The following is an 18456-nucleotide window of genomic DNA, read 5'->3' as shown; positions in this document are numbered from 1 at the left end:
GTTATCAGGTTAAAGGTCAGTAGACCACGTCTACATACACTTGTGGCACTAAAGACTACCACTCAACTTAATCAATGCTAAGGAGTCAAAATAAACAATTTCCTAATACTGTATAATGTGGTAGTTTTGTTTTGCGATGATTGCTTCCTGTTAAACAACAGTGCCGCCTGGCAAGCGTTCCGCTGTTGCTAACAGTAAAAAAATAAAAACAAATCTCGCTTAAAAAGTAGTTCAATGTAATGCTCAAGTTTCCTTTTTGTTCATTTGTCCTTCAATTTATCACAAAAAAAACCATGAAAGAACAAGCATATAAAATTAACATTCAGAAAAGTTTTTTAATTATTGTTTATAAAAAAAATATCACACTATAAAGAACTGAGAACATGCTGAACGAACTGAACATAAATAGAGCGGACATAGAAAAAAAAAATCTTAGAAGCTTTTTAAAATTATTTTCTGTTTTGGTCAGAGACAATGATGTTATTACGTAGAAAAATAAAAACAAAACATTGATCCTTTTCGGTTCATACTGGGTGTGATATTGGACAAGGCCATGGTATGTTTAAAGCCACACAACATTGGCAACATTTACACAAAAATAATGAACCTCAGTGTGTTTTCTTTTCCCCCTCATACATTCAATTAGCATAACAAACAAAGTGACAAAAAAGTAAGAGAAAAAAAAAATCAAGCAAAAGATTATGACAAAGTGGAAGGACTGGATCAAAATAGACTTTTTAGAAACATGGTCAACATGTAACATTTAGCAGCTTTTGGCTCGTTTACATGGGCAAACGAGGAAACTAAAAGAAAAATGAAGGGTGTGTTGATGGCAAAGTAGAGAACTTTAAAGATAATATGGAGGACGCTAAATCCACGGGGTATAAAACGTCAATTCGGGGAAAGGGTTACTTTTGTTACTCTATGGCGCTAACCGGCTAACAGCTAACATCAGCTTTACATTTGCCGTTTTCCTGAGAGGAAGATTCAAATCAAATTTGATTTTTTGTGTTGAGCTGGCTGGAATTGCGCGAAAAAAATAACATGCAAATTTCATATCTTTAAAAAAAAAAGGGATTGGACAATTTTGCAAATTCTAGTATGGTTCCCTCAAACTCCCCAATTTCACTCAGTTGCGTCTCTAGAAAGTTAAAAACATTCAACCAGTTTTGTTGAACTCGTCGACCTTGACGCAACGCATCAAAGAGTCTGGTAAAGGACCCCTTTTGCAAATTGTCATCCATTTTGGTTTAAAGCACCCATTTTAGGGGGGGATTCCAGCGATCAGACTTTAACATGGCCCAAACTTGCAACATTTGGTGTGTGCCATGAATTTCCTCTTGAGTGATGAATAAAGCTGCCAGAAACTTAGATACCATTTTCACTGATCAACACAAAGTCAGGTGGACATGATCAATGTCACCCGATGAGCAGAGAAGTCCTAAGCATGCGTGCTGCAATTTTTTTTTTTTTTTATCCCAAACATTCTTGACAAAATGGGGATAAACCTCCAATAAGTGTTTTTAGGGGGGGGGGGGTCAATTATGCAAATACAACAGAAACTTAACATTGAATTCCCTTTTAAGTGCTCCACATTAAAATCTAACTATTTTTAGTGTTATCTTTATTGTTTAAAAAAAAAAAGATCATCGATGGAAGATTAAATTAGTAACTGTTTATCATTTTTAACATGTTTATTGGGTGTATATCTTTACGGTGTTTCCAGCCATTCAACATAAAAATCCACTTTTGACGACCCAAACAAAACCTCAACTTTGATTCCTTTTGGGTTTTTTAGTAAACGGAATTGTAGTGTGCGGACAAGGCACGCCTGCTCTTATTTGTGCTTAGGGGAGGTAGAAGGCCGCAAAGGCACTTGGATAAAATGCTGCGGCGGGACCGAAGAAAAGGCCGAGACGAACGCGTGGTGATTAGGTTATCACTTTGGCTGCGGAAACGATCGACGATACATACGCTAAAATGTGTAAGACGGACATATACATACACTGGACAGACAAGGCAGTGTTCACATTTGTTGTTTGGTTCACTTTAAACTGCCTTTCACAAAGGACCAAGCCAAGATGGCGTCACGCCACCTTCCGATGAGATCATGTCAACGCAATCGCTGATCCGAGACGAGACGTAACAGCGGATCCAGCATTTGTCCGTCGGTGCCTTTCACGCAGAGCGCGGCGAAGGTGGCGTGTTGCCGCGATCCGATCATGACCACCACATTACAGGTGTAAAAACGGTTACAGAAGCAGCAAAGGGAGGTGAATAAAAAATAAAACAGAATCTCAAAGCCTTGCCAACACTGGCGGAGGAGTTAACAGCTTACTGGCGCACGGCCATTGGGGAGTAAGAGGGGTCGTGATCAGCGACTCAGACGCTGTTAAATTCGCCGGTGCGTTTCATTCACCGCCAATCCGCATCGATGGTGAAAGGCGCTCTTGAGGTACCCAAAGGGGCGGAAGAAATGAATGATGAACTTCAAACCTTGACGTTGCAGAATTCGATTTCTCTCACCCGTCGTCCCGCCGCTCTTAGGGCTCCCATTTGACTTGCAGTTCAAAGGCCTGGTCAACTTCTGGGACAGTGACAATTGCTTTCGACACAAAAGCAAGTCTTGTGTGGTAAACTTCACACTGCTACGCAATTGATACCGTGGTGGAAATGACTTCACTGGGAACTCGGCAAATGGTTCCTTACAAACGGAGGCAGAGTTGATAATCCATTTAGGCGAAAAGTGGCCAGGCGGGTTTGGACCCTGTTTTGGTTGGTACCTTACAAGCAAAACAGCAAGGTAGGGAAGAAGGCGGCTTGGACTTCCTCTTTGGGGGCAACCAACATTCATCGGGGAACCAAATGACGGACGTTAAAGTTCCCTCACGCTGGAGTCTGACACGCAATGTGGCGGCGTGCAGCATGGAGGGGTTAGCGGGAAATGACAGAGCTGATGGAGTTGTAGGACGTGCCCCCGTTGCAGGTGGCGGCGTAACCATCAGGGTAACCGTTGGCGTCGCCGCCCAGCCCCCGCCCGTCGACTCTGAAGACGGGCGAGGCCTTGAGGAGGAAGTCAGCGGCGTCCCTTCGGCCTAGCTCCCGCAGCTTGAGCATGAGGACGCCTACCGTGCTGCCCGGGCGCCCGCTCCACTCTTGCAGCAGGGCGGCGGTCGGGCTGGGCGGGGAAATGGGTGGCGTCTCGCCAGGCGGCGTCCCGTTGCCGCTGTGCTTCGCCACCAGCTCGCTGAGGCCGAGGTTCATGGCGAGAAGGCACCAGTCCTTCCCCAGGGCGTCGGGCGGGTCCAGCATGCGGCACAGCTTGCGGCGAGCTAGTAGCGGGACGTCAGTGATGTGGATGTCCGGGCCCAGGACACCGCCGTGGTACACCTACGTACGTGAATACAGTTAAATTCATACTCAATGGCTGATATTTTGTGTGTGTGTTGGGGGGGGGGGGGGGTTAGGGTTAGAAATCACACAAAACCTCTCCAACATGAATGCAACTTGGTACCTCTGCACAGCCAAAGGCAAGAATGGCGCTGAAGCTCTCCCTGTATCCACCCATGGTGTTGGTGAGCGACGTTTCCCTCTGCATCTGCGCCCTCAGGAAGTCTTTGGGCTGGTAGACCATGACGGGAGCGTGTCGCTCGCGGAGCTGCTGGGGGCTGAGGTAGTACTTGGCGGTCAGCAGGCCCGGCAGCGTGGACGCCAGCAGGTTCTCGGCGATGCCGCACACGGCGTCCAGTAGGGCGTAGCACTTGGCCCTTTGAGACTCGTGCCCGCGCACCTGGATCTCCACGCCCTGGCCGTGGTTGACCAGCAGCACCATGGCCTCCGCACCTGACCGGCTCACCTTATGATAAGGAGAAATTCCAGGGCATTAATCCATTGCAATTGTCACCCCCAAAACAACCCTTCTTTTCTTGCGTGCTACTTTGGACTGTAATATTAGATCTTCGCAGAAGATAAGGAAGGCACTGCACGTTTTGAGTATGCTCATATTATGTGTGGCTCCAGAGATTGTTTTAAGTATCTGTTGAGTAGCAGCCATTTTCGACATTTTGCATTTTTCTATTAGCCTTAAGGTCAGAAAGGCAAAGTTACTGACAGTATTCTTCAATTGAGACCTTATTTGCAAAAATTCTGCCAAATTGCTCATTCATTGTTATCATACAGAACTCTTATCTCACATGTTTACCATCACGACAAAGCAAATCATTCCTGAATCACAACAGTTATGGCGGTTTGGGATTCGGGCGAGACCTAATCAAAATCCATTATTGCTAAAGATTGCAACTTTTGAGGCATTTGAGGTGCAGCCCGCAAGCCGCCCCACTCACCTTGGCTCCGTCTGTCCACAGATGAATGTCGGCCTCTCTCTCTTCCTCGTCGTCCTCGTCGTCCTCGGGCTTCTGCTGCCGACTCCATCGGCACAGGGTGACCTGCAGCTTGTGGAACAAACCGCAGGGGAAGGCAGCCAGGTGCTCGGCGGGCACCAGCCGGACGCCCCCGTAGACGGCGGCGGAATCCCCCTCGGCGTCATCCTCCGTCCAGGAGCGCCGCAGACCGCCCGCCTTGATGAGGGCGGGCACGTCCACCATGGCGGGGTCGGCGGCGTCCCGGACGCACACGTCCATGGCGTCCAGGATCTGCAGCAGCTCCTCCACGTCGCTGTCGGGAGCCAGGGCTTGCACTTCCTCCAGCCTGTAGCGCCCCCTGTAGTGGTGGATGGCCTTGGGCGTCTCCACGGACAGCAAGCGGCCCAAAACAGCACTGCACAGCCAGCGTGGCTCCAGCAAGACCACGTCCTGCACCGTTTCACTTTGCATGATGTTGATCTGTGCAATACATTCTACTCAATTGAGAGTACCAGGGAGAGCTTAAAAAAAAAAAAAAAAAAGAAGAAGAGCGGCGGCCAACTGACCTCTCCCATGCTGTGCAGCTGAAGCGCCAGGCCTCTGAGGTGCTGCTGACTGACCAGCGGGTTGATGTTCTCCTGGACGTCACTGACAAACTGCTGCCACGATGTCAGCTGGTTGGGTCCGCTCAGCTTGCGCCAGGCGGGCAGCGCCGCCAGCAGACGCTCCGACAGCAGCGTCATGCCACCGCAGCTCTGCGCGCACGGAAGTCACATGTGTGCATGTCAGAAGAAAGTCTCAAGGCTGCGTCGCATTTATTTACTTTCTGCGCGTGTGTGTGTGTATGTGTGCGTGCGTGGACTCACAGAGATGATGTGCGACCGCAGCTCCTGCAGATGATTCTTGAGAAGCTTGACGTCTTTGGAGTTGGAGGCGCCGGCGTCCATCACAAACAACTTGTCACTGATCTGCAGGTCGTTTCCAAACCTCAAACGCAACAGTGACAAATAATACATTATTAATAATATAGATTACCCATTTATTTGTTTTATGATGTCATGAATTTTTAAATAAATAAACGAATGAATACATAAATGAATAAACAAATAAAATTGAAAAAAAAAAGTATAAAATAAATAAAAATACAATAATAATAAAGCAAATAGCTGACCTGCTCCTGACTTCCTTAAGGAGCGCTCTTTCTTTATTGTAGCTGAACTCTCCGGAGAAACTTCGGGGAACGTCCGCCAGGTCCGCGTGCGTGCCCACCAGCACCACCACCAGAGGCTGCTGGACCCTGCCGCCGAACACTGCGAGCGGCGAAAGCGTCACTCCACCGAGCGCCCTCCGAAATGGCGGCAGGACCGGAGAGACTCACGGATGTGGGGGTGCGGCGGCGTGAGCGCCTTCAGCATGTTGAGCCAGTAGCTGACGTGGCTCAGCTGGCTCTCGTACGGCTCCTCCAGACTGAAGACCACAACGTGGACCGCCGTGGGGTCGTTGGCCGCAAAGTAGTCGTAGGCGCAGTAGTAGACGGGGTTGCCGGAAAACTCCCATACGCTGAAATCTCCTACTCCTGCAAAAAGGCAATGTGGTGCACCAATGAAAATCTGCCATACACAGAAAAATGAAAAAATCCAATAAAAAAGGAATACATACATATCAGTGAACCAATTTTAAGCCCAAACTGTTTCCTGAAACGCAGAGCAACTCACCATGGATGTTGGCGTGCTGGATGTCGACAGCCCTGGTGGCCTGCTCGTCGGCGGTGGCGGCAGTAGCGGGGGAGAGGCCGCCGTGCACAGGCGAGAACACCTCCAGCACGCCTTTGGTCAGGCTGGGCTCGAACATCATGCTGCGACTGCGCACGCTCACGTTCTCGCAGCCCGGATACAAGTTGGAGATGCTCACCGACACTGCAACAGCAAATTTGGTGGGTATGAGTCATGACTGGGACCCCCCAAAAAAGGAGAAACAATGCACAAAAGGCCAAAGTTTGTCATTTGTCAATGTGTCCATTCTGACATTTAAACAGCAAGTTCTAATCTGGAAAATTCAGCCCGTGAAACCAGTTTGCCTCGACAACGTCCGCAAAAAAGTCAGCAAAACTTGAAATCAACCATGCGGGAGCCCCGTAATTTACCGGCGGGTTTGGAGTTGACCGGAGAATTGGGGTGTCGTGCCGCGTTGCTCATGCGGGTGGTCCGGCGGCGACGGAAAAAACTTCGCAGGATGCCGCACTTGAGCGACTCCAGCAGCGTGCTCTTGCCTGCCCCCTGGTGGCCGAAAAGCTTGAGCTTGATGCGTGCCTGCGCCGTCTGCGTGGGCCGCAACTGCTGGATGAAGGCTATTTTGTGGTTGTCCTGCAGCGAGATGCAAAACACTCAACAACATGCTTGCTATAAACAATAAACATATCAGAGCCATAACTGACAAGAGACCTCGGACTTAGGGTGGAAAATGCCGACTTTTGCCAAACGCGGGGGTTTGCCACGAATTTGGCGCTAACTCTGAGGGTGGAACGCAACTGGGTCGAATTTGTCCCGCTATTCCATTTTATAAAAGGCCCTTGGGCTTGCATTTAAATATTCAGTTCAAGTGCTGCCATGTTTTCCTTGCAAATGTAGTGGATGAGTCATGTGACAAGAGGTGGTCCATGAATGAGTGCCGCTGTGGGCAGCTGAGAGCCCTCGGCACTCCCACCAGAGTACTCCCGCTGCCGTAAGGCTTTCAATGAAACGATAAATGTCAATCACACTCGAGCCCTTTTCACCTTTTTAAGCTTTCCCAACAAGGCCACTATATTGTCATGTTGCTCATCTGAAGCCAAATCCTCAGCAGTCTTTCCATCCTAAAAAAAAAAAATCATACATGCATCGAAGCATAAAAGACATAATATCATCTTTTGTTTTGTGCAATGGTGCCTTGAGTCAATTTACGTTGGTGACGGCCTCCGTGTTGGCTCCAGACAGGCAGAGGTGACGCACCACTTCCAGACCACAGTTGCTGGCAGCCAAGTGGAGAGGTGTCCGGCCATACTAGTCGGTCAAAAAACATAAGACGTCATTCATTTGCGTGGGATAAATGGCAACACTGAAGTCTGGCTACAAATGAACAGGTATTTCCGAGTATCGTTATTGTATGTGGAGCCGATTAAGTCTAGTCAGGAGATGAGTGCAAAATTGCTAACATTAGCCGCCAGCTAATTTCATGGTCCCTTTAACCAAAATGGTTACCTTATTAGGGATGTCAAGGACGGCTCGGGCGCTGCAGAGCGCCACGACGACGGGCAGGTTTCCGTCCTTGCAGGCGATGTGCAGCGGTGTGTTTCCATGGCGATCCTGGCGGTCCAGCTGACAGCCACGCGCCAGCAGGCAGCGGACCACCTCAAGCTGGGATCGCCGCACGGCCAAGTGGAGGGCCGTGTGGCCGTCCTGGAGGAAGATCATGTGTGAAGTTTTGACGAATTATTCACCATGGCCTTTGACGTTCATCCACCATTTCTTCTACGCCATTATTTTCTTCAAAAGTAAAACTCGGAAAAACTTTACCAACTGAGAAAACCACGCCATCATTTCAGGAACAATGCTGATTGGATTGAACAGTACCAGAGCTTTATTCAGACATAAAAATGTGAGGAAAAAAAGTCCAACCTTGTCGACAGTCTCCAGGTCGGCGTCGTGCTCCGCCAGGCACTCCACGATGTCCACGAAGCCACGGGCGGACGCTGTGAGCAGGGCGCTCTCGCCCTCGCGGTTCTTGGCGTCCACGCGGCAGCCGGCCCGGCAGAGCGCCCGCGCCACGGCCGAGTAGCCGTGCCAGGCGGCGCAGTGCAGAGCCGTCTCTTGCTCCTGGACGAGGGGAGACGGGCGTTCAAAAATATTTCATATTTATTTTTGGAGCGGGGTGTCGGAATGAGTGAGCTCACCCTGTCGTTGAGGTCCGGGTTGGCCCGGATGCTGCACAGGTAGCTGACCACGTCCACGTTGCCGTAGCGGGCCGCCACGTGGAGAGCTGTTTCTCCAGACTGCGACACAAAACGCAAATGACCGTTTAGTTCCAATCGTGACCCTTTTTTGAGGTACCTGAGTAAAGTCATCATAAAAGAACAAAGTTGATGTAGTATGAGGGAATTTTATGCACTATTAATTTGTGACCTTATCTTGTACATCCAGAGGACATTTGTTGGCATGGAGGAATTTGAGAGTGTCCACGTGGCCGTGTCTCGCTGCATAATAGATGGCGTTGGCGCCACTCTAAAGGAACACGCACGCAAAAATTGTTGGTTAAATAGCAAATGGGATTAAATATAAAGGTACTAAAACATTGTAGAGTACTAAACAAAGAAATGAAAAAATATATATTTTAGACATTTTCTCTTAAACATCAAATCAATATTAAAAAACTGAAAAAAATTGTAGAAAGATAAATGTTAAATAAAAAAATCTAAGGTTTCTAGAGTAAAAAATCAAAATCACAGAAATCATTTTTATTACGAAATTAATGATAGAAAAATGTATTAAGGCCGATTTGCTAAATACAATTAATTGAAAGAATGAAAATACAAATAGATAAAATAAAAATAAAAAATAAAACAATCATGACACAAACATTTTTATAATGGGAAAATAAATGCACACACACATGCAGAAAATAAAATAGACATAAAATGATCATTCACAATCATTATAAAATGAGTAAATATCCAATTAACAATCAAGTCATTCACAATCATTATAAAATGAGTAAATATCCAATTAACAATCAAGTAAATATACACCAACCTCTAAAATATATATGCTGCAAATATCCAGATAATATATGCTCGTGAGTTACCTTGTCGTGGGCTTGAATGAGGGCTCCTTTCCTCACGAGCAGCTGGATGATGTCGACGTTGCCGCAGCCGGCGGCGATGAGCAGCGGCGGCGTGCCGTGCCTGTTGGGCTGGTTGACGTCGTAGCTGTTCAACGAGCCCAGCAGATGGCGCAAGCCCGGAACGTTGTCGTCGTTGATGGCGTGGACGATGGCCTTCATCACAAACGAGTCTTCCTCATCCTGGGAAAACGCACAGCACGCAATCCTGAACAAAACACGGTACTCCAGCTGTACTTAAGCGCGAGGCTCCGGTTCATTAAGACTCATTGAGCTGCCGTGTTGTGCGTGCGAGCACGTGCGTTACCAATGTGTCGTCACTGCGCGCCACGCTCATGTTGCTTCGGGACAGGAAGGAGCGTGACAGGCGGTTGCACAGGGAGATGAGGCGTACAGATTGCTGCAAAAACACAAAGCAGAGAGCAGGATTTACTCAACGGGGGCCTGCTGTGTTGGTTAGCAACAGAGATGAAATGAGGACGTGACGTCCAGACTTACTTTCCATTTTCTTCTCGCTGCAAACTTTTTGAACTTTTCCATGTTGACTGCAGACTCTTTTCTGCTGAGCGCTTGTTGTGTGTCTTTGGGCTGGTTGGGAGGGAAAAAAAAAAAAAACGTGTTGATTGCTTCCTTCAGGTTTGACTACATTGATTGGACGGACGGACGGACGGACGGATGGATGGATGGATGGATGGATGGATGGATGTTAAGTGTGGTGGAGTGAATGCAACCTTGATCCAGGGGTGCTGAAGGCTGTCCTGAATGCTCATCCTCTTTCTGGCAAGACAACACACAATCATTATGATTCTAATCTAATGATTTACACTAAATTTTCAAATCAAATTAACATTTTACTTTTGTCACGAAATATAGGACTCTTAGGTATGAATACTCTTTTGACATAACTTTTGCAAGTTGAAAAAGAATCTCTTATTTGATTTGAAATCATATTTTCTTGTGGAAATGCCACAATTAGTGTTGTGAAAATATGACTCATAAATCTATTTTGTATTTGATAGTAATGAAATACAAATACATAAAAATGCTCATTTATAATGCAATTCAAATTTGAATGCCACATACTTTATTTGATTTCATCCCGATAATTAAAAAAAGAAATCATTATAATAGGAGAATGTATTTGTCTGATTGAATGCGGGTCCCGAGTACGTACTTGGGGTCTTTGACGAGGAGTCTGGCGATGAAGTCTTTGGCCAGGACGCTGGTGCCGCCAAAGAAGTCGTCGTCAAAAGTGTAATCCACGGCCGACACGTTGGCCAGCGTCTCCTGCTTGTTGTCGCCCAGGAAAGGCGAAGCGCCGCTCAGTCTGATCACACCGGGGCCAAAAGAGACTCGGCATTTTAATCTTACGTCATTACTTCCTCAAAGTATGCTAAGTCACTATTCAAGACTGGTTAAATGAGCTAATAAAACCAGCATTTTGTCACTTTAAATGACGGTCATTTGCACACAAAGGGTGCAGCAACCACGTTTCGACAGAAAAGCTGACAACACACACAGGCAGAATTACAAGCCACTACTTACTGAGCCACTTGGTTGTGGAGTTTTTGTTTTGTATATATGTTTCCAGGTGGACATCAGAAGAAGCAGCCAAATGTTTTCATTTTATCGGGGTGGGGGTCATTTTATGACATGCAAATGTCAAAACCCTTTCCAATTGGGAATTAAGCCAAAAGCCAGAAAGTGAGACTAAAGTGTGCCTGAAGCCTCTCCAGCTGGTCAATAGCAGCCGCTGACTGCTCGCGAGACAGCTGCAGCTGACATGGAGGCCCAGCTCCAAGACAAAACCATGCTGTCGTGACGCCGACAACATTTTTTTTACAATCATAACAATCCAACGTTCCCCGGCGCTATCGCAGTTCACTAAACACGGTCATCCTATATTGAGGATTTTTTTGGGGTTGGTAGCAGCACATCTCCTTGTCTCACAAATCTCTGCTTTATAGCCATCATATTTCAAAGTCATCATTGTGCACCACTTTACTTACAGAATGTACGTGATCACACCAACACTCCTGCAGAGACAAAGACAAAAGGCTTTACTTCTGTCAGCAGAGTTGGCTGAACTGCGGATGTGTTTTCGTACGTACCACATGTCCGCCTCCAAACCCAGCGGTTCGTAGTTCACCACCTCAGGAGCTGAAAAGGGTCAAATACCGACATTTAAAATAAAAGCAACGAGACGCACGAGGACTCGTGCCGGACGGATACCGACCGACAAACTCGGGCGTTCCGAAAATGTTTTTGAAGTCGTTTCCAAAATCGATCTTGTGCGCCAGGCCAAAGTCAATAAGCTTGATGCGCGGGTGAGGCATCGAGCGGCTCAGCAGCATGATGTTCTCCGGCTGAAAAGGCAAGACAATCATTTAAAAGAATTAACTTGTACTATTAGCATCCAGAAAAAAAACGGTGCTTGGGGGTGTGGCTCGGTTACCTTGAGGTCAAAGTGAGCGATGCGTTTGGAGTGCAGGTAGGAAACTCCATCCAAGATCTGCTTCAGGAACTGCGTGGCTTCCTCTTCGCTCAGCGACTCTTTCTCCGCCAGGAAGTCAAAGAGTTCTCCGCCGGCCACGCTAAACAGACAATTAAAAAGCCATCAATCTCTATTTTAATGGAGCCCGGCCAGCGTAGCTAATCTCATCACGAAGCTGAATAGAGTGCAGTCAAAGTAGCATTGAAGGAGCTCTGCCAACGACGCCGGCCGAGCCGATCGAACGCATCAATATGAAAACGGTAAACAGGCTCAACGTTAGTGCGTGTTTGCTGTTGGGATTGTTTAAGGCAAAAGAAAAAAAAATCTGTTCCACCCCCATAAAGACCAACACAAGTATTTATAACTTGGTTTTTCATTGGGAAAAATAGCACTCTACAATATTTTGCTTTATAAAAACTGAACACATAATTAAGAAATGCTGATTAACCAGCAGGATACGTTAAGAGACGTAAGTGAGCCGCCGTCGTCATTGTTGAGGAACGTTGTCCGACCGGTGCTGCCGGAAAGTGCGGGCCTTGAGTCACCTTGTTGTGGGTTTCATTTGCTTTTGTTTTGGGGATAACATTTCATTTCAATATTGTTTGCTCCTCACACATGAGCTAACCACGTGTTGTGAGCCAATAACAGGAAAAAAAAAATGACTATGTGAAGACTAATTAAAATCGAGGAGAATAAAAAAATAAATAAAAAAACCTGACAATTGACAATAAATACTGAACAGATGTTTTTTTTCCTCCGAATCAATTTAAAAAAAAAAAAAAAAAAATCAGCAACTTACAGCTCCAGAATGAGGATGACGTCGGCCTTGTTCTCGAAGACCTCGTGCAGCGTGATGATGTTGGGGTGTTGGATTTCCTTCAGAATGTTGACCTCGCGCTCGATGTCCTCCCGCGTCACGCCGCGTCGGCTGGACTTGCTGCGCCGCTTCTTGATGAACTTGGCGGCGAACTCGGCGCCCGTGCTCCGCTGACGACACCGTCGGACCACCGCGAACTGGCCGCTGCCGGGAGAGGTAACACAAGTTTAACGATTTAACGCTGTGTGTCTTAATGTGAATTACACGGCCACGATGGCACGCCACCTGTGTGGTGTGTTCGGTGAGGCGCAATCTGCGCTGAGAGTAAACATGGTAAACATTTGCCATCGCTGAAAGCAAAGTGACTCATGAGAAGATGGAGGCTAATAAGAACGTAGTGTTCTGTCGACTGAGGTGGGCATGGTGTACTGCCCTGAAGGGTTTAAAAAGAATGACTAAATAGTCAAACTGGGGATGCTCCAGGTGAACGACGCGTGTTGTTGCTAGTCACGATGCTTGTCACCGCTAATGAACTGGGCCAATCGCCGCAGGTCGAGACTGGCAACGATGTCGTTTGAGACAAACGCGATGATAGACGTGTGTAAGAACAACTGAGAAACGGTGACAGGGTGTGGTTTTATCATTGGCTTGGAATATGAAGGACAAAGTGTGTGAGACGAATTATTCGAAATATGCCAACGCATTCCGCAGTGATGACAAAATGGCGGCTCGGGAATCTCATACTACAGTCATTTAATCCCGGTGCATTGATGTCATACCAACGTAATGTGACTCGATGTTGGGGCATTGATATTTGAGACCATATTGATATTTAATACAGGCGTATCGATGTGTGATAGATAATAAGGCATCAATCGTTGATACTGCTGGATGGATGTTTCATACTGGTGTATTGATATCTCATACTGGAGTACGCATAGAGATATGGACTCTTGGTTAGGATGTAGTAATATTCATGACATGAGCTGTAAGGTATAGCTGGATAATACTGGGATTAAGGTCAAAGATTAACCTTGATGGCTTTTAATTGAGGAGAACGCGGATGGTGTGGCTCGTGTGCCCTGCGGGATTATTTGTGTTTAATCAGGCCCGTTAATGTTACGGTTGTTTATTTATGTCAAGCGAGTTCTTTTCAAAAGGCGAACATGTGGTGGGGGTCAAAGGTGGTTGGCGAGTGTGCTACTGTTTTGGTTAGCAACGAGGCCTGGTAGGGTTTACTCTCCGGGTAAATCCGACCAGTAGTTGGGACTAACTGGGGTGCATCGGACCCACCCTATAAATCGACAATTATCTGTTAGCGTATTTCAAAATACTGGAGGTATCATCGAGCAAGGTTCACTGCGAAATCGAGTCGATGACATCAACAACCGGCAGCCTGCAGTGTTAAGTCATGCAACACACCCAACCCAAGTCGGCCAGCACCCTGTTCTGTTCCCAGCATACCCCCTTCCACCGCCCCCTCCCTCCCCCCTAGTCTCGTCTGCGCTCTCCTCTGGCAAAAGCGTGAAGGCCTGTCGACGCTTTTAGTCACAACAAAGGCAGCGAGGACATTTGATCTGGCTTCCTGCTATCTGGCCTAATGAAAAACAACCTCCCCGCCTCTGTTTGTTCTCCGTCTGCATGGAAGGGCTCTTCCCTCGTTAGTTCTACACGAATCCCTCCCCCCTCTGTCTATTGCAAGAGTTGTGCGAGTGTAGAGGGATTCCCCCTACTCGAAAATAAACATTGTGTAGTGTAGCGACTAATGGGCAAAATTCCTCACAAACGAACACAAAACGTGACACTACAGTGTCATCACATTTCCAAAACTAAATACCTTGACCTGACGAGCAAAAAAATTCGATGAAAAGACGAGGACTGCACTTGAGCACTGCCTCTACCTAGACGATATGTAAAAATATACATGTACCAAAAAAATAAGCTGACTGACCAACTGAAAACAAAGGGTGTTTTTTGTTTGTTTTTTTAAATTCAATCTTTGCGATTTGAAATCTTTGATTTATTATACTGCAAAGCCACGTGAGATGAGGACCTCAGTGAACATGAACTTTGTCAACCGGTTTCTGCAATGTCTTCATCGTGTCACGCGTGACATTAACGCCAATACCGCAGCTGTGTCAATAGAAGCTAACGCACGCGTTGTTTGCAGTAGTCATTTCAAATATTTCGTCATTTTGAACTTACTTTTGCAGTGAAACCTTTTCAAAATGATTTTCAAACATAATACCATCTAGAATTTTATACCGAGAAATTGACTTGAATTGATGACTTTTCTCATGAAATTGTTTCATTATTTTTTTCATAAAATGAACTTGATTGACTTCAGCCATTTCCCACTAAACGATGACTTTTTGCTAACGCAGAGTTGAAGATGAGGTTGGCCAAGATGAAGCTAACGTGAACGTTGTGCGCAATTAGCAGCTAGCGAGCGGCGTGGGAGGTCGGCTCCCTGTGTTCCCGTCCCACTCGGCTGCGCGTGAGGGCCACAAAACAGTTACGCAACCGCCGCCGCGCCATTGTGTACTGGCGGAAAGGGTAACCATGGCAACGGGAGTGAGAAGTGAGAAGAGGAACCGCCGGCTGCTCGGAGGAAGGAAGAGGCTGATGGATTATCAACGCAGTGTAAATAAAAAAAAAACGGACATCTGTCAGGATGTCGAGAGGAGTTTCTCACCCTAACTACTGCTGAGGAGGATTTGCTCGATGTTTTTTTTTTCCTTTTTTGCCTTAAGTACTGATTTTGGCACCCTCCATGAGAACCCTAACCCTTAAAACAAAGCCTCAAATAAACATATTTCCCAAATGTCATGTTGCTAAGCAGGCAACGGGCTTCGGTGGCCAGGTTTTAGCCGGATATGCCCAAGTCCAAAGGTGAAACGAAGTACATCTATCATAAATAATTATAGTGCACCTTGAATCCCAAACCTCCAAACTTATTGGGAATGATTATAATTGACCGCATCACCACTTTTCAATAGCATGAAGAGATCCTCACCACCCTCCTAAAGGCAGCGCGAATCATGCCGCTTTGTTTTCACGACCTTCCAGCTATCTGCGTTAGTCGATGCCGAGTACTTCGCGGCACGATTGGCATCCTGGACGACTGAGCGGAATGCCTTCAGACACATCAGGGACACATGACACCAGCAAACGTCACGGCGAGGTCACCGAGTAGACTCAAACTGTCACAACCATTCAACTCTCCACAACGCGGACACACCGGCGTCCGCCATTTTGTGCTTGGTGGAGGTTGCTCTCATAGCAGTTCATGCATTGGGTTGATATTATCGCTATGACAACAAGATTATTCTGATTAAAAAGCGGAATGTGCAAGATTGACATATGAAGAGGAGGAAGACGAGGAGGTGATGGTGGTAATGGTGGGAAGTGAGGAAGTCAGAGGAGGAGGGGTTGAGTGGGGGGGGGGGGGGATCCAGCTGCTCTATTCATCCATCTCTCATCTTATAAAAATGACATGTGCCCTCATGATCTCATGACAAAGTCAGGTGGCCCACATGTACAACGTTGTTACAGCATCTCAACTTCTTGTTGCTGACCATCGCATTCAAAACAACAACCAAACATTTCTGCAGTGCGCTCCACTGCTTCTAGACACGATGAATCGACAATCCATTACGGAAAGAATTCTTAATGATCAATTAGTGGACCATTGCGCACATCTCTTAGTGAGGACTACACCGTCATACAAGGTGGAGGACTGCAAAACACTTTCCACACTTGAATGACTGTCTGAATTGACCATCAAGGGATGTACACACACACACACGCACACACACACACGCACACACACACTGAGTGACAACCGTTACCCACTAGCACAGTTGGCAGGGATCCAGCCACAATCCAGAACAAGATGAGTCCAGTATAAAATCCCTCATTTCCGTGAGGAAAAAGTAAAAACACAGAGCGCACGCTAAAACAAATAAATATAAAGAATCAACATTAATGCAAGCTGGTTTCATTTTATTTATTTTTTTTAATTATCCAAATTAAAGAATTTGCTCTTTTCTTGCGGTCGAATCCATTTAATGTCCTAAAATATCGCCACTTGCTTTACTAATAGGTCGGCTTTTATTGCGAGTAAAAAAAAGGGCTTCGATGTGGCACTTTGTAGTCATAAATATTATCTTATGTCTTACTATCACACAAGGAGTAGCTGGAGTATTTTCCTTTTTTTTTTTTTAACTATTTCAAAAGATTAAGGATATAATAATATGATGGGACTTATGTGGTCATTTCTCAAGAATAAAATCGCAGCTCTTTGAGGATCAAGTTGTCTAGTTGGCCAGTTGATGGCTGCTCCTCGGTTTGGGTAGCAGTACACAATAGTCTGGGGGGAGGATGAGTGGCAGACTCAATCCCCCCACCCAACCAGTCATGCCAGCGCGGGTACAAGGGGGTTGAATGTAGGTCAGTGGGTGCATTGCGTGGCATTAGCCATCCATCACCTCTGCCTCTCATTCACATCATATCCTTGTTATCCGGTTTAAGATTCATAAACGAGTACACACATTTTTTTTATACTAGTACATAACTAAAATAAACTACTTAGTAACATTACTCGGCACAGTGGTAGGTAGGATTATAAAAATAATAATAATGTCACGCACTAGGAGCTTCTCGGATGCTACAAGTAGGATCAAAATGCCGACCAATAGTTTTGCCTTACGAGTAAGATGTCGTTTTCCTGCCAAAGTCATTTCACAAGGTTGCAGAAATGTCATGCAGTTGTGAAAAAAATCGTGCTAGTGCAACATAGCGGTACTAGTTTTCTTTTTTTTTTTTTAAATTGAATTGTGCTACTACAATATTTTTTTATCATGACACTATATAGTAGCATTATTATTCTTATAAAGCACCTTATTGGCGCATTCTGGGACGATGAAACAGATTGTTAGCGTTTCAATTCAATTCACGGTATATACTTTTGCCCCCCCAATTTTCATACATTTTGCATGGGTCATGGTAGTGGGGGGAATAGGTGCAAAGACAATTTTGAAGTGAAACTGCACGACTCACCTGCCCAGCTCGTCTCCAATCTCATAAAAGTCCTCGACATTCTCCTGCTTGAAACCAGTCATGTTGTGCCCGCACTTGGACGAGTGCTGGGTGTTTCCTGGGGGGAAGGAGAGGGTGAGGGAAAGGGCAGGGCTCGTCACAGGGGCACGCCGTTCAGGGCACGCTCGAAGCCGGCTACTCTCCTCCTCATGTTCGGGCCTGGAGTGGAGAACCCGGTGGAAGAATGCAAATCAGATAAAACGGACCTGTCAAGAATGTCACGACTCCTAAAAATGAAAAAAAAAAAAAAGGGGTTGTCACACACCAAAGATTATCTTTTGGGATTGTGGAGGGGAGGGTCCGTGCGAGGTGATAAAGCGTCCGAGAAAGACATCACATGAGCGGCTACTGGCGTACACCCCGCTCTTCAGCTTGCGGTAGCTATGGGAGACCCGACCCGCGGTGTTTCACACCTACCCCCCCCCCCCTTCTTCTTTCTTGCAGCCACTAGCTAAAAGGCACCATTGTGAAATAACGTTCAAAACACACACTCGGGTAACCTCCATTCTCCTCTGAAATTTAACGAAATGACCGAGCTTGGCCGAACTCGAAGCTATAAGGTGCACTTCGATAAAGAAGACAGGAGTGGTTGGAGTGGGAGGGGCGGAATGTCTTACCCCAGAAGGCGAGTCCAGGCGACGGTTTTGTTGGTCTTCCACCTGGAGTGTGTACAGCCGCCCCGTAGTCGGCTCACGGAGGAGGAGGACGACAAAACGTCGCCGTGGGAGGAAATCGACGTTCACAACGCAAAAGGCAGTCGGTGCTGCATTCACTGCCAGTGGGGAAAGTGGGAATCCCATACACGCGAGGCT

At 46.6% G+C, this 18456-nt stretch overlaps 1 protein-coding gene across 4 annotated transcripts; it reads right to left on the bottom strand.

Annotated features, from left to right (window-relative positions):
• Nucleotides 1-315: 315 nt before the first annotated feature.
• On the bottom strand, nucleotides 316-18422 carry dapk1 (death-associated protein kinase 1). Of its 4 annotated transcripts, XM_061279028.1 has the most exons (27): nucleotides 18262-18422; nucleotides 17606-17871; nucleotides 12527-12748; nucleotides 11689-11827; nucleotides 11470-11599; nucleotides 11345-11393; nucleotides 11243-11269; nucleotides 10408-10560; nucleotides 9965-10010; nucleotides 9732-9821; nucleotides 9541-9633; nucleotides 9198-9416; nucleotides 8519-8617; nucleotides 8290-8388; nucleotides 8015-8212; nucleotides 7598-7795; nucleotides 7301-7399; nucleotides 7135-7212; nucleotides 6505-6724; nucleotides 6077-6277; nucleotides 5740-5937; nucleotides 5533-5671; nucleotides 5228-5348; nucleotides 4928-5116; nucleotides 4344-4841; nucleotides 3515-3856; nucleotides 316-3390 (listed from the first exon to the last, which is right to left on the bottom strand). In XM_061279028.1, the coding sequence occupies exons 2-27, from the start codon at nucleotides 17665-17667 to the stop codon at nucleotides 2935-2937; spliced, it is 4365 nt and encodes a 1454-aa protein (XP_061135012.1). In that variant the 5' UTR covers nucleotides 17668-17871; nucleotides 18262-18422; the 3' UTR covers nucleotides 316-2934. The 4 variants fall into 4 exon arrangements, with proteins under 4 accessions (XP_061135012.1, XP_061135008.1, XP_061135010.1 ...); XM_061279024.1 differs by having other exon boundaries at nucleotides 11243-11393; XM_061279026.1 differs by having other exon boundaries at nucleotides 11243-11393; nucleotides 17606-17803.
• Between the last annotated feature and the right edge of the window lie 34 nt (nucleotides 18423-18456).

Source organism: Syngnathus typhle, linkage group LG5 (genome assembly GCF_033458585.1).
Source record: "Syngnathus typhle isolate RoL2023-S1 ecotype Sweden linkage group LG5, RoL_Styp_1.0, whole genome shotgun sequence".
Lineage (NCBI taxonomy): Eukaryota > Metazoa > Chordata > Actinopteri > Syngnathiformes > Syngnathidae > Syngnathus > Syngnathus typhle.
This window is presented reverse-complemented; position numbering and strand designations above follow the sequence as displayed.